This window comes from Podarcis pityusensis (assembly GCF_964106645.2).
Source record: "Podarcis pityusensis genome assembly, chromosome: 4".
Lineage (NCBI taxonomy): Eukaryota > Metazoa > Chordata > Lepidosauria > Squamata > Lacertidae > Podarcis > Podarcis pityusensis.
In genome coordinates this window covers 59,960,173-59,976,871 of record NC_138027.1, presented here as the reverse complement: position 1 = coordinate 59,976,871, position 16,699 = coordinate 59,960,173, and the positions used below count along the sequence as shown (strand labels likewise).

Sequence of the window (16,699 nt, the reverse complement as noted above, 5' to 3'; positions counted from 1 at the left end):
TGATGCCTATTATGTCATATTTAGTTTGCTGTACCAAGAGCTCAAGCTCATCTTGTTTATTTCCCATGCTTTGCGCATTAGTGTACAGACATTGAAGTCCATTAATCATTCCCCCATGTCTCTTATTTAAGGATTTTTTCCTCCCACCACTAGGTCTGCGTGCTGTTTGCTCCATTTGGTCTATGACATTTGGATGATCATCTTCATCAATTGATAGACTCCTACCTTCAGGAGCACTGTCTCCCTCCCCCACATTAGTCAGTTTAAAGCCCTCCTGATGAGGTTTCTGAGATTTTTGGCAAAAACATTTCTCCCAACCGTTGTGAGGTGCAGCCCATTGCTTGCCAGAAGTCCATCTTCAAGAAACTGCAGTCCGTGATCTAAGAATCCAAACCGTTCCTGTTTACACCATTTGCGAAGCCATCTGTTCACTTCCACTATTTTTCCCTCTCTCCCTGGGCCACGTCGTTCAACTGGGAGGACAGATGAGATGACAATTTGTGCATTTAATTGCTTCAATTTCCTGCCCAGAGCCTCGTAGTCTCTTTTGATCTTCTGGAGGCTATTGCTTGCAGTGTCATTGGTTCCCACATGAACCAAGAGGAAGGGGTATTTGTCAGTGGGTTTTATGATTCCTTGCAGTCGTTCAGTTACATCTTGGATCTTAGCCCCGGGGAGACAGCACACTTCCCGAGACATCTTGTCAGGCCCACAGATCACTGCTTCTGTTCCCCTCAGTAGGGAATCCCCTATCACCACTACACGCCTCCTCTTAGGTTTGGTCGGGGTTCTTCCATGAGCTGTCCGTTCCAAGGTCGCCTGCACATTCCCTGAGGACTGACTTTGCTGCTCGTCTTCATATACCTGATCGACTGTAATGAGGGAGAGATCCTCAAATGGAGTCTGCTCTTCGTCTTCCATGCTAGGGGAGAGGACCTCAAAGCGATTGTGTATTTCTAAACAATCAGAGCGAAGCCTGGGCCTCCTACTTCTTTGAGTCACGTTTCTCCATATATCTGGCTCCTGTGTTGGTGAACTAGCCTCCTTCTCAGGGGAGTCCCCTGTCTCCTCCTTGGTGGAGACGGTGTGCTCTGTTGCTTCCAAGAAGAGCTCCAGCTCTCTAATTCTTTGGAGCGTAGCTACACGTTCCTCCAGTTGCTGGACTTTGTCTTTCAAGAGAGCAATCAACATGCAGTTGCTGCAGGTAAATCTGCCTGCAACCTTTGACAAGATGGCAAACATTGCGCAGGAACCGCAGGCGACTGCAGCTGTTCCCTCCCCCTCCATCTTGAGAACATGTCGTTGGGGGTGGCTACAGCGGTCCTCCATCATAAAAAGCGTGAAGACAGGACAAATAACTCCCCCCACAAAAAAAACTAGGTCTCCCCCAACAAACGTTTGAGACTAGCTCCCCTAAATCTAAAAGATGGATCAAACCTTTGCACAGGGAGAGCAGCTAATCAGCCACAAGGAAACACACACACACAAGAAAACCCTTTTTGCTCCTTCTTATAAATTCATAAAGCTTTGCACTGGTTTTTCCCCAGTTGTTTTTTTTTGGGGGGGGGTGGTGGTATGGAAGATTTTATAGGAACGCAGAAATGGAAAGCAGAAAGGGGAAAAGTTGGCATGCAGCTTATTTATTTTGGCAGTTTTTGCCACCCAGGAAGGTTTTCTGTCATAACTCTTTGCAGGCAGGCAGGCAGGCAGTTCCCAAATTGTTAACCTTTTGTCATTAAAACCTGCCTGATTTCCAGCCTTTATTTCTTAAGTTTGTATCCAAAGTGCCGTTTGCAAAGCTACATGCTGTGGCACATATTAAGTCTTACTTGTGATCACATGAAGTCTCCCTGCCCATGGCACCCATCAAACCTCTCCTAAAATTCAGAGGACCTTCAGAAATAAGAAGTTGTTCATGAGCAGTCTGTGAAGATTATGACCATTCCCCTGTTAGTTTCCAGCACATGGTCTCAAAGGTATCTGGATTCTGGACATCCATGACAGATGGCCGTCCAACCTCTGCTTAAAAACCTCCAATAAAGGAGAGTCCACAGCCTTCTGAGGGAGTCCGTTCTACTGTCAAACAGCTCCTACTATTAGAAAGTTCTTCTTGATGTTTAGTCAAAATCTCATTTTTTTCATAATGCCAGTCTGCCAGATTTGGTAGAATCAAAATACCGGCAAAGGATTGATCCAGACAGAAACTTGTATAAATGAGTGTGGAGAACATCAGAATAAGAATTATTCTATTATTATCCTAGCAGAGTTGCACTCTTATCCTTCTGAAGCAAGTGTCATGAATTTTTATAGCAGATAATCATTTTGATCATTTGGTGCTATCCAATCTCTAGAAGAGAAAAATGCATGTAATACAGTATTTCTCATTTCAAGTGTTTTGTGAGTCAGAAATTACTTTGCTCTTTGATCTACTGCGGCTTTGCAAGCTTTGAATAATTGTGTTGAGGAAAGTTGGCAAAGCTAAAGCCATATAATAATAATAATAAGCAGGCTGAAGACTCATACTAAACATGCATTAATGCGACATGCATTGAGACATTGAGCAAAACTGAACAGAGCTCTCTCTTTCACTTTAGGGCAATCAATTTATGGCAGATTTCCCAGCCATGTTGTATATACATGATGTATTTGCATCATGCTTAGCATGTGTTGGTGGGACCACTGCTATGCTGCCAGAGAACAAATTGCCTTTGCCTGAGCTTCCCATCAGTCATGTCCTGCTTTCACATGTGGGCTTAACCCCCTTACAAGAGGAACATGATGTTCAGAAAGGCTTTATTGTTATCTGTGCAACATGTTCTGGCAAATAATGAGCAACATAAATATAAATGTAAAGTAAGCATAAAATTTGGTGAAGTCCTAGATCACAGGATGATATAGTGCATATTTAAATGTCCTTCATATTCAGCAGTGGATGCTTCCCTTAGCTCCAGTGTATTGTGATGATTGCTGAAGAAAGGGATGCAGTAGAACATTCATTATTTTATGAAATAAAACTGTCTTTTGAGGACTGGAATTGCAGTCTCTACACTGCAAGGACTGGGACCCAGAGGGTCCTTTCATCTCACTCAGCAATACTTTTCTTATCTTGTTGTTGTCAAGAAGCTTTCTGCACATGTAGAGGGAAGTGAGGGGCAGATGGGGCTCATCAATCTGGGAGGGTGGTCCTTCAAGGAGAAGGAAAAGGCTGATCCTAAACTCCCGCTACCTTACAGGACATCTTTGGGATTGTTGTTTAGTCATTTAGTCGTGTCCGACTCTTCGTGAGCCCATGGAACAGAGCACGCCAGGCACTCCTGTCTTCCACTGCCTCCCACAGTTTGGTCAAACTCATGCTGGTAGCTTCGAGAACACTGTCCAACCATCTTGTCCTCTGTCGTCCCCTTCTCCTTGTGCCCTCCATCTTTCCCAACATCAGGTTCTTTCCCAGGGTGTCTTCTCTTCTCATGAGGTGGCCAAAGTATTGGAGTCTCAGCTTCAGGATCTGTCCTTCCAGTGAGCACTCAGGGCTGATTTCCTTAAGAATAGATAGGTTTGATCTTCTTGCAGTCCATAGGACTCTCAAGAGTCTCCCCCAGCACCATAATTCAAAAGCATCAATTCTTCGGCGATCAGCCTTCTTGATGGTCCAGCTCTCACTTCCATACATCACTACTGGACTGGAATTGCAGTCTCTACACTGCAAGGACTGGGACCATAGTAGCATAAATTGTGCCCTACAGTTATATGCTGAGCAGCTCTGTAAGGGCTGACTGTTCATTTCATTTTCTTAAGTACACACACAAAAATTTTCATTAATAATCTGTTGCTTTAGTAATGAAGAGCTTAATATAATGTATTGCATTTAATTTCAGAAATATGACAAAAGGCTTGGATTAAAATGGGGCCAGCATGTTCTTAATGAGCACTGATATTTCATCACCTAGAGCTTTTGTTTTACACCCTGACTTAATTTAATAGTTCATAACATGCCCTTTCTCCCCTAGTGCCAGATATATTGTTATCATTTTGGGATTATCTTTAGCCTTTGTCCTTTATTTTTTTTCCTTTTCCTTTTCACCAGATTGTTAAAGTGGGTGTGGGGTTAAGTCTGCAGCCAGAGACAAGGGAGAAACAGAACTCGGACTGCAGCACAAGGGATGGAAGGTTAAACCTTCCCTCCTCCATATTGTGGCCCCATCAAATCACTTTTCAGAGCTTTTATTCCCCACAGGCTAGAAGTAGCAGATAGCTAACTACAGAACTCTCTCCCACAGGAGGCCAAGTTGGCCACCAACTTGGAAGTTGTGGAGAATGTCAAGATTTTTGAGTGATGCTATGAAATTACGTCACCATAGGTCCTAAGAGCCATCTTCGTACCTCATGATGTCCGGACACTTTTATCCTAAAGTATCTCCTACTATGGTTCATTAACTGTGTTGTGTTCTGATCCATGTATATGATGTACTTTTCATGCCAATAAAGGAGATTGAGCGATTGATTGAACTGTCATCTTTATCTCACAAAAATCCTGTGACCATTACATCTTAGGAAGGGAGGCCAAGAGATAAGAAACTGCCCGAGGTTAGGCACTGAATCTTGCAGACACTGATAAAAGTGAATTAATATCCCAGCCTGGTATCCATACTAGAGAGTAAGGTTAATATTTTCTCCCAATGTATCATTGCACCCAAAGGATGGAGAAGGTAGGACATTTATCTCTGCATAACTGAGTGTGAAAGCTGCTTGTGTTTCAGAGTCATTTTATGTATGTTCTATGGATAATTTGATTCTGCTTCAGCCAGAAATTGTTTTAGTAGATTTGATATTTTAAAAAGGAGATTAAGAGCATTAGGCAGAGTGAGGCTTCTGCCTCAGGTGACTTATGTTGGAGGGCCAGGGAGTGGTGGCAAGGCTGTGCTGCAGTAATGAACCCTCTAAGTTAGCCTGGATGCTGTTCACATTGCTAGTGCTGAAGTAAGATTCAACTGCCAGTCTGTTCTACTTACATACGTAGAATGGAGGGTGCCATTTTGTATTTCAGCTCAAGCCACACAATGTTTTGGTCTAGTCCTCAGCAAAGTACATACATACATACATACATACATCATGCTCAAGGCAGCTTACAACATGAAAAAATTACATAATTGCAAACGTAATGAAAGTAGTCATAAACAATAAATAAAACATCAAAAAGTATACAACAAAATTAAACAATTTCCACATAAATCATAAGATCTAAAATAAAGATACAAAAATATAAAATCAATAACAGCAATAAGTCCTCCGTCAACAAAACTCCTAAACCAGAGCTTTCCAAACTTTGTGTTGTGACATGTTACTGTGTCGGCTGCAGTGTGTCGATGTGTTGTGCAAATGTTCCCCGCACTCCTCCCAGGACTGGAAAGGGGTTAGTTTAATCTCTGGTTTGCTAGTAAAACTAAATTACTGCGTTGCGAAATGATGCATATCTAAAAATTGTATCACCAACATGAAAAGTTTGGAAAGCAGTGCCCTAAATAATTCCAAAGTTGTAATCAAAAAATATTTTGATGGCTCTGTCACACATACAAGCCACTAGAATTTAGATTTTTATAAAGCAGTGAATACTTCAAGCCACTTTTCTTAACTTAAGTTTGTTGTGTTTCTTTCCAGAAAACTGAAGAATGAGTTACTGGAAGCCAAAAAGAAAGGTGGACGGCGTTACCAGGAAGACAATGGCAGGGTCTGCATTCGGTGTCGAAAGAATTTGGGCCTAATCTTTGATAGAGGGGATCTCTGCCAAGCATGTGGACTCAGAGTTTGCAACAAATGTCGTATTGTGGGAATTGGTGGCAACTGGAAATGCACAGTGTGCGATAAGATTGCGTAAGTTTTGTTCTTGGACACACTTGGATGTCAACTCACATTTTCTGATCTCCAGTTACGATGCCTTTGACAAGCAGAATGAACATACAGGTGATGGAGGGGCTGGGCTGATAAAGGCATGTTTGATCCTAATTTGAGCTAGAGAGACGCTTAAAGCATCTCCTGCTGAATGAGGGTTGTCTCCTGCTAGTATCTTCACTTGAACCCACCCTCTCCAGCTATTGTTGTTGTTTCAGATGTTTCTGGATTTTAATTCCCATTGTCATTGACCATGTTGACTGGGGCTGATGGGAGTTCCCCACCCCTGCACTAAAGTGTAGTGTGTATGTTTGTTTTGTGCATTGGACTTATTCTGCCACTCTGCTAGGGGGAACGTCATACTTACATATAGCTTCCACAGCTCAAATGTTATAAAAATTAATTTCAAAACTTAATTGCAGCAAGGTCTTGAAGTGTTTCTCCATGTCTTGATCCAAGTCTCTATCAGCAATACCAATGCTGAGACCTTTTCAACAGGAAGTGAATTTAAGGCAACAGTTACATCCCTTGATTTTCTCCAGAGCTAGTGCCATTAAAGCTAGTACCAATAGTACCTATTTATTTTATTTTAAAGTGCTTATTCTGCCCTGGGATATTCTGTCTTCTAGGACATCTAATAGACAAGTAAACACATAAAATGTATGTATTTATCTATTTCATGTGGTACTCTTGTTTCTCATACATGTTAAGGTGATGTGCCTCATAAGTAATAAATTAAAGATATAGACAGTAGAAATAGACTGTAAAAGCATTAAAGTAACCATGGTTGTTTGCATTCCTAAAAACAACCAACAATTTTAAAGGCCTGGTAAAAGTATTTATTTATTCAAATATTCATAGACAGCTATTTATATTTTATTTCATCGAAAGGTATTCAGCTTGTACCAACAAGGAGTAAGAGTTTGTGCCATGGCAGCCTCCCTAGACAAGGAGTTATAGCCTAGAGGGGCCCCTTCCTGGTTGCCACTTTCTTCACCTCTGACGGTTGGGGTACCTGGAGAAGGGCCTCCAGCAATGAGGTTAAGGGCCCACTGCCTGATAGATAGATAATTTATTACGGTCAAAGACCAGCTCGCATAACACAATAAAAACAGCTTTCATAAAGATAAAATATGCAATTATGTAGCCCCACCTACAATTACCCATAGGTACATGTAACATAACTTGCTAACTAGCACTCTGGGCCCCTGTGCAAGATTTCTACTTTTGTAAGCTAGCAGCTCAGGATAGTGCTGATGTGTCTCACAGATGCTTTAATTAGTGACATCCTTTTACCAGTTAGCGATATTTGCTGTCTGCTGTGCTATCCAATGATGTCATCATGCATACTTAATAAAAGGTGTTTTATTTATTTATTGCTTTTTATTACATTTAAATCCCACCTTCCTTCCAGGGAACTCAAGGTGTTGTACATGGCCCTCCCCATACTCATTTTATCCTCACAACAACTCATGGGGTAGGTTGGACTGAGAGATTGCAATTGCTCCAAGGGGGAGCAGTGAGTCTTTGTCTCCCGGGTCCTTATTATTGCTTTAAAGGTTAGCTCATGCTTCCTTAATAGTTTGCATGTGGAAGTGCCTTTTTGTGCCTAATATCACCATGGAAAGATGAAGAGAGGATTGTTGGTAAATATTGGCTTGAGGAAACTAGCATTTTTAAGGACATTGTGGCCCTGCTGTAGGCCATGGTAGCAATCAGGGAGGTAGTTCTTGTAGAAGAGCATAATGGCTGCCCAGGACCATGGAAAAAGATCAGAGCAAATTCAGCACAAATTACATGAGTGTGATGAACAAATTGAGCAGCTTGTTAGGCAGCTCTTGAGAATAAAGAGCTCCCTGAATTTCAGAGCATGCAGCAGTAAAATTATATCACAAAGCACTTTACTAAGCAATGTAGGCTGGGAATTAAATGCAAAATAATGGGTTTGGGGTGGGGAGAATCCCAAGCATCTTTTAACAGAAGAGGGAAAGATGAAAGAGAAAATACTGAGTTTTTCTTAAGGAACAGGTCTCCATTGTACTTTGCATGCATGAAAAATTTAAAATAAGCACTTGTCCTTCTAGAATGCTTTCCCACTTCCAGCACATAATTTCATTTTAGCTGGTGAAGGGCAAAGCGCAGGGTTTTGTTTTTAAGTTAACTGAGTTGCATGGCGATTGTGAAATGTAGCATAAAGACTTAAACACAGCTACAATTAAACCGCTTATGTGGGAGTTGTATAGGTATACGCTCTTAAAACTCTATTCATGAAGTGTCCTGCATTCAGTAACAGTAGTTTTCAAATGTCAGTTTCTAGCTTTAGAGGAACATTTTCTGTATTGCTCCTAACTATCAGAATCTCAGCACTTTGCCAAAGATCTGCAGCATATTCTAGGGACCAAATTGGACCTTTACTGCTCCTCTGTATGACCTGAGTGGGTTCTAAAGTATATGTCACACTCTCCTCGGCAATGCACTGCAGGGGGAACATGGGAAGTGACCTCACACTGAATCAAACCATGGATCCATCTAGCTCAGTGTTGTCTACACTGACAGACAGTGGCTCTCCAGGATTTCAGACAGATTGGGATTAAACTTGAGGCTTTCTGCATGTAAAGCAGTTTCTCAAGCTATGGCCTTTCCCCAATTTATAAGCCAATCATATCTCAGGTATAGGTGCCTGTCATCACTGTTCTTATCATTGAGAAAGTTGTAAGTTCCTCAGCACTCAGGAGTGATGAACACACATCTAGTTAGGATGCCATATGAATGGTGCTGGTAGATCGGTGAATTCTAAGTCCAGATTTAACACAATTACATAGAAATTAGATCCAGTTAAAAAGCCTCCAGTTAAAAAGCCTTGGATATCCTTCAGCCTCCCCACCCCCAAATGCACAGTATTTTTTCCAGTTCATTTGAGGGAGAGACTGTAGGGAGGTAACCTTGCAAAGGTCTATCTTTGAGAGCCCTTTGGCACTCAGTATAAACCTTCTGTGTGTGCATGATTGGGCAGCTCCAGTATTAAAACACACAGAGGTCTGCTGCCATTTAGTTTGGCACAAAGCAATTGTAAGTGGATAGGGCAGGTGACCGCTAAGTGTTTCATATCTAATACATTCACATTATTACTGAAGTTAGAGTACCTCAACATTTGCATTTATTCTACAGTTTTAGCAAGTTGAGTAAATTTTCTAGACCAACAGAAGACAGTGAGTGGAACAGTCAGCCTGAGTTGCCATCATTATAAAGGAGCAGCCTAAGATGTGGGTGGAGGTTTGTGTGCTTGCAAACAAATTAAAATTTGGGTTCTATTCTAGTCGAATGCCTCTCTCTATTTGGTATAGAGTGCTAATTATACCAGACAGTTGCCACATTCAATAAGACTGCAAGACATAAATAAGGTTTTAGGCAGTAGATTGGAATGGAGCAATGATGATTCAGAATGCAGCTATATAGATTGTGTAATTCTAGTTTTCACAGCTCAAACATTTCTCTTTCTCTGCAGTGTTAAGTTGTTATGATGTTCATGGACATCCTGGATTCTGCAAGTTATTAATCAAAGAATAATATAGGTAGCACAGTTGAGCACCACATGAGAGCAGAGGTTTCAGCCTCTTGGTCAATCCATGAAAGCAAAGAGGTTTCTGTTGATATCATAAGCAGAGAGAAGGAGTGATGACACCTTTGCAAAAGGTCCCCTTCTCCCTCTGGTGCAGTACCAATATTAGATCTCATAGAAGTTTCGGGAAATGAGATGAAGTGCTCCTTTATTCTTCCTATATAAGACACTCTAGTAAGGGCACCAAGTGTGGAAGGGGTCCCTTTTCAAAGGATAAAGAGACTTTATTTTTGCTCCCTGGGGGAGTGCTGAGGAATGGAACTATCTTTGTTCAGTAGCGTCTACAGCTGGTGAATGAATTATAGCTTGGGCCCTTACTAAGAGTGATGGACCCTGAGCATACCTTGAAACTACAAACCTCTTCTAGTTTTGTGTATGTTGAACCCATTCTGCGTGGGATTGTGCTCTCATGGAGGAAAAACAAAAGAAAAGCAGGTTTTCAGTTGAAGAGGTGCCTTGAAAAGCTGTGTAGGAGTTGTGAAATGAGGACTGCTTTTTAAAAGGTTTGCGTTTCTGTGCCTTACATAGTTCAGAATAAGGCACTGACTGTACCCTGAAGCAAAAACTCCATGCTTACAACATTTGCCAAGGTGTCATGGAAGCTGCCTAATAGAACAGTTTGCTTGGCATTTGCTTGTGCAGAACGGGCAGCAGTTATACCTAAAAATGCCTCGTATCCAGAATGAAATCTGAGCACACCTGATCTCCTGGCTGCTAGTCTGTTGTGGTTGGACTACAAAGGCTGCTACATTCCCAGGACAATCAACATCCTGGAGATTAATAGTTTTGATAAGATCGTTTGTTAGCAACTTTACTCAGGTGTCTAAACATTTGTTATCAAAGGGAAATGAAGTTCCGGAACACTGCTCTGTGGTTCAACTGAAAAGGTTTCTTTGCAGAATAAAAGTGACCAGAAGGAAATGGAAACGTTCAAAGGGTAGTAAGAATGGTTTTCAGAATACCGTAGCTTCTTGTATTCTACCTGTGTCTATCTTGATATCAAAGGGCTTGTTTGTATTCTCTGTCAATACCCTTGACTTTTGAACCTATTTGTGTATATCTGTTGTTTTAAATTAATGCAGTATCTGTGACTAATATCATTCAGTCCTGAAATTGAGCAACCATGCTCCCTGACAGACAGAATTGGTGTTGGAGATCGTATCATTGGGCAACTGCTGAGGCCCCCACACATATAGGGACTCCACTTCCAGCCCTGCCACTATGACTTCTCCTTGCTTATGAATCATGTTCACCTGTCCTCTCTGAGCATGAAAACAATGACTAGAGTCAGAAGATTGCAGCATCCTCCAAATTGCCTTGCCCATGCCTTCTGGGAGGTTGTGTGGATTGGGCCTAGAGGGAGAAGGCAAGCACAGTGGTGGCTATGGCAAGGTCTAGTGTCATATTTGTATAAATCTTCATAGAGGTTTAATTCTGTCCTCAGCAAAATTTGAGAAGGTGGTGGGAACTGAACTGGGACTTAGAAACTGAAGAAGAGGCATGGAACAGACTGTGAACAAAAATGCCATACAAATCCTTATTGGCAACAACCAGAGAATGAGCCTTTAAAATTTTGCTTGGCTGGAACTTAACACCTAGATGCCTAGCCTATATAAAACTGAACTGTTCTCTTAGGGTTGCGTTTTGTTAACTTGGCTCTTTTTGTGCTTTTCCTTCTTCTTTTTTAGTTCATCATTTATCTATAAGGGATCACATGCTGTGGAAATGTGTATACATTATTAAAAGGAGATTAAATATGAGCTCTAATTCTGGTTCCTCTGCCTGTTTTGTAGCCAATAGATTTCTAAGGGCTAAACATAAATGTTCGGCTAAATATACTTTGAGCTGTTACCCTTGTCTGACCTTATCATGTAGGCCCGGTTCCTTATTTAATTTTCTGCTAATGTTTTCTAAAGCAATACATATTTCTTGGGTGGATGGAGTTAATCAGAGTACTTGTTTACATTGATTGGATCAGATTGTGCCTTTTTCCTTTCTCTTCTCCTTCAGGCAGCTTAGGATAGTTACAGGTGAATGGTTTTTTGAAGAGAGAGCAAAGCGCTTCAAACAATCCACCCTCCTTGGAAGTGATGTCGTTAGAAGGTCTATCCAACGCAAAGCCCCAGGTAAAAATAACAGGAGGGAAATGTGTTTGTTCTTCCTATGTATAGCTAAAGCCTTGTTGTCCCCCTAATTGATGGTTATAGTCTTAGTGCTGCAAAATGACCTGGGGCTTGCTGACGCCTTTTTAGTATTGAAACTTTTTTTAATGCAATGGAAACCCCTTGGTCCCTTATCCAAGAGACTACTCTGGCCCACACCTACTTTGTTTTAGCAGCACCAGAACATAAAAGACTCCCACACTACTCAGTCAAAAATATTGATATGCCACAATCCTGTTCTACTGAAACCAGTGAGTTGTGTGCATCTGGGCTCAGGATTGCTGCCATGGCTTACAGCAAAGTATAGACCCTCTCATCATATGCCACACTTGCAGGGGGTTTTCCTGTTCATGCCTGTGCACATGGGTTCCATGTGCAAGCACAGGATTTCCTCTTGTAGCAGAGAATATTGCCTCCAGCTCATTATAGTATTCAGACTCAGAGTTCTCAACAGCTTTCCTTTTACACTGAACTATGTATAATACTGTAAGGGGGATTATCATGCCATTGGACAGCTTTCACCTGCCTGTTATTTCCCAGCTTTTTTGAACTACAACTAGACAGCTGGAGGGCACTAGGTTGGTGAAAGCTGGCATAGAGATGTAATGCAGCTAATTCTGCATGCATGCTGGTGGCCCTGCTAGGTGTGTAATACACTCTAGTCTGAACAGTTGCAATTCTCGTAGTTCTGTTCTATAGAAAACACAGTTGTTGCAAGGGGTTTGTGGGTGTTCAGCTTTGTAATGAGAGTAATGCTTTTTATCTTTTGAATGTCTAAAATCTTGGTAACGTGTCTACTAGGGTATATTGAATTCCCCTAGTAGGAGTTATTTATTTAACAAACTGTATATACTCCTTGATACTAAGAAAACCTTTAAGGCATACTTACTACCTATCAGAGATGTGGTAGCATCTACATTAGCAGGAGGTTGAACTGGATAACCTCTGAAGTACCTTCTAACCTTATGATTCTGTGACCAGTGTCTGCTTCTTCTTTTAAGTGCCTGGTTCTCTTGTTCATGTCATTTTTTTTTTTTTTTAAATCTGCTATTCCTGTTTGTGTTTTTCTTCTTGTTGTGTCATTTCTACCACCCCTCTCGTTATTTGCTCATGTTAGCTGCATTGGGCACTTTGTTTGAAACACAGCGGTGAGATAAAAAAAGATTAGAAGATAGGGATGTAGTCAGTGAGTGAGAACAAAACTCTGGACTTATGGGCCGTTGGCCTTATCCATATGCTCTTACGTTCTTCAGTTGTGGATGCTTCTGTACTTGGAGACCATGTTCAAATGAATGGTGTGTTGGTGTTTCACTTTGGACAGCTGGTTTAAACTTCTTGTTAAATCAGTGGGAAACTTGCCTTTGATCCCCTTTATTATTTTAAAAGTGCCTTTTTTCTTTTTAAGATCCTTCCTCTGAAGCTACAGGAGGAAAACTCAAAGATCAGTCTCCAGAGAGTTCAGAGGAGACTTCAAAGCAAGATGTGCTTGCTTCCTTTTCAAGTGGGGCAAAGTCAGTCTTCAGTGGGCACAGAAATATTGGGTAAGGCAACAGTTTATAATCTGAATGCTGAAGTGGATTTCTGTTTAGATTCACTCCAGAGCATTCCATCATTTGGACCCGATGACGGAGACCTTTTTCTTTCAGCAAGGATTTGTTGTTTGCTTCATTTATATTTCAAACATTTAAAGGATGTGTGGTTCCTAACTGGATTCTCCTTTGATAAGAGATTCTGAAGCAGCCTATGGAGGGGCTCCCTTTTGTGTGGTGTTTGTGGCTTCCTCAGATAACTTTCTTGGCATTCAAACAAAATGTTTCTTCCATCTTCCTGACTAGAACCATAAGGTGGTATTTGCTATGCATCATAAAAAGGGCTTCCCCCTCTCCCTCAAAATAACAGAATTTGGGATTAGTCCATGAAACTAATTGACAGGAAATTGATAACCACCCAAAGGAAGTACTTCTTCACACAGTGTATGGTAAATTTGAGGGGTACACTGCCATGAGCTACAGTGGTGGCCTCTAGCTTAAAGGAAATTAGACAAATTCAAGATGGCTGTATACCAGATCCTTGTTCAAAGGTAGCATAACTCTGAACGCTGGTTGCTAGGGAACTGTGTCCTGCTTCTTGGCTTCCCGGGGGCATTTGGTCGGTCACTGTGGGAGACAGGATGCTGAACTAGATAGGCCCTTAGCCTGATGCAGCAGGGTTCTTCTTATGTCCTTAAAATATTGAAGATCCAGTAATGTCCTAATGACAACACTGAATCCACTTGCCTTCTTTTCTGCTACTGCTAAGAAATGTGTGCAACAGCAAATGGGGCACTGGCACAAGAAACAGACGGTGCAAATTTAGGTTGTGTGTGAGTGTCTCATTGCACCATGTAGTGTTTATTTAAAAATAAAAATAAAAATGGTAAGGCCTTAGAAAATATTTAACAGGTCTGGTAGTTAATAAATATTTTTATGAGTGAATGGGAACCCTTACTGCCCCTTCTCAAAGCCAAAACATAACGGAAGACACGGGATAATTACTGCTGTTCCTTCTTCGTTTTGTACAGTTGAAGCACACAAATCACTGAGATTCTGCTTTTGGGGATAAAGGCCAAACCCAGTAGAGTGTAAATATTAAATGATGCTCTACTTTTGAAAAATTGCAATACTTTAGAAAAATTACTTGTCTTTCATGTTATCTCTATTATAGCAGAAAATTGCACAGTGCTACAGTTTAGATACATTCTTTCATTAACTTTCACCTTTGTCACAATATCTAAACTTGTTTTTGAATCTTGATGTGAAACAAAATGCAACAAGCTTACATGAAAATATACCATGGTGTACAGTTCTCATGAGCATCTTAAACAGAAAAAAGGAAAACTTATGTATAATCGTTATATGGGTCCTGTATTTTGATTGATGGCTACCTGGTTGCCTTGACCTTTCTACTGAACAGAGCTTTATTCAAGGCTAAAGGAGAAATCACAGTTGTGAAGGCAGAAGATGGAAGAAGCATCAGCTCAGATGTTGATGTCCAGAGTATAAATAGTGCTGATAGGTAAGAGAAATGGTATGACCTTTGTACGGTTGAACTTAATTTCTCCACTGGCTTCAGAAACTGATACAGATATTGAAATTACTGTAGTCCTTCCTTCCTTTTCTTTTTGCTGAAACCACTCTGACTTAAGGTTCTCTGATGCTCATTTTCGACATGCACACATTTCTCTTGCAAGTTGTAAAGCAAGGTGTGGTCTTGTGTCAATTTTGTTTGCTGGTGGTTAGAGGGGGAGGTGGTACTGAGCCCTAGTAGTCAGTAAGCTGCACTCATCATCCCCATCCAGCTCAGCTAGCAGCCAAGGATGATGGGAGTTGTAGTAGAACAACATCTGGGGACCCAAGTTTGAAGAACATGGCACTAAAGAATACAAGCTGTCATTGTAAATGATCCTGTTTGCCATCTCACTACTTCCCTAAGAAGTCTTTATGGGGTAGGTGGGGGTGGATGGTTGTTCACAGCAGTAAATTAGAATGTGATATGGCATAATCAGCCAAGCAAAAATGTAATGTGGGTGTCATTTCTAGTATATGAATGGAATTACCAAAAAAAAAGCAGAAAGGTTGCTTAGACAGTGAAGTGATGTGTTTTTAAGTTAAAATATCAGTTGCATTTAAAAGCAAAGTTATTCTATTATACAGCTTTTTATTCCATTTCCTGGCAAATGAGGATGGATTCCTTGATGAATACCAAATTTAAAATTCCCATTGCTGAATTTTGAAAAGATACTGGCTTTCTCAAACCTTAGTATTATTGAATGGAAGGATAGTAGTGTTCTGAGATGTGCGTGTTTTGAAATGTCACAAAAATCAAATTGGCGAAGCATTGGAATGCAGTTCAGGTCAGGAATCAACAGCTTGAGACAAATAAGGCAAATTGGAGCATTGCTGCTCTTGAGCAGACAGGGCAGACAGATGGAGGTATTTAGAGCATCTGAACAGTGTGGTGAAATCTCAAATGTCTGTGGAATGGCAAGTGTCCCTGGAGCATTGAACAATGTCAGAACCATCATGCCACACCATGTGGCCAACATGCCAGACTGCTGCACCATGGGCATGTTCCATTGAAGGCCTGTTTATCAGCTGTAACTAATTCCAAGTGTCCAAAAGAGTAGAACTGCATGTTGCAGATAGATTGTGTGTGACAAAAATGCAATAGCTGCTTTCCCTCTAGGAAGAGTAATTATGGAGCAGGCTTTTGGAGCAGAGAAGCTATGAAGGAGGAAGGACAAGGGTGCTTAACACTTCTTCGGTGGGCCTCTTCTCCACTCCAGATCCACACCCACAGAGCTAATTGTCAGTTGTAAAAACAGCTGATGGGGGCAAAAGTTCAAGTGCCTCTTTCGCCTGGGGTCTTCTGTTCCAAACAGAAGGGAACAGGTAACAGGAGGCCACTTACTTTCCCCTACTTGTGACATATGCAATACCAGGGATCAGCAAACTTTTTCAGCAGGGGGCCGGTCCACTGTCTCTCAGACCTTGTGGGGTGCCGGACTATATTCCTGTGTCCCACAAATAACCCAGAGATGCATTTTAAATAAAAGCACACATTCTACTCATGTAAAAACACGCTGATTCCCGGACCGTCCGCAGGCCGGATTTAGAAGGCGATTGGGCCAGATCCGGCCCCCGGGCCTTAGTTTACCTACCCATGCACAATACATTTCTTTCTATGGGTGAGAGCAACCAGTCTCACCCTGAGATTTTTCTGCAAAAATGGGAATAAAATGCTGGTGGGGGAAAAACAGAAGAGAAACAACAGCAAAGCAGCAGAGAAACAGAAACATCTTCCTCCAGGAAGGCAGAGCATATATGAGTTCCAATATTTAACTAAATAATTGGAATGTCATTGTGTGACTCTGTTAAACACAGAGATGCTCTGAGCCAATTTTGTGAAGCCTGAAACTACTATCTCCTTTATAAACTAAAGATTAGGTGCTTAATTGGCCCTGGAGTGTTTCTTCTCTGGGGGGAAAAAATACTGA

At 41.3% G+C, this 16,699-nt stretch overlaps 1 protein-coding gene across 5 annotated transcripts in view; it reads left to right on the top strand.

The window, feature by feature from the left end:
- SYTL5 (synaptotagmin like 5) overlaps positions 1–16,699 on the top strand; it is a 75,390-nt gene that overhangs the window by 33,024 nt on the left and 25,667 nt on the right. For all 5 annotated transcript variants that reach the window (XM_081004374.1, XM_081004370.1, XM_081004372.1 and 2 more), the window contains exons 3-6: positions 5,653–5,865; positions 11,513–11,628; positions 13,070–13,205; positions 14,617–14,718. In XM_081004374.1, coding sequence (XP_080860500.1) covers positions 5,653–5,865; positions 11,513–11,628; positions 13,070–13,205; positions 14,617–14,718 — 567 coding nt within the window. The remainder of the gene's footprint in view (positions 1–5,652; positions 5,866–11,512; positions 11,629–13,069; positions 13,206–14,616; positions 14,719–16,699) is intronic.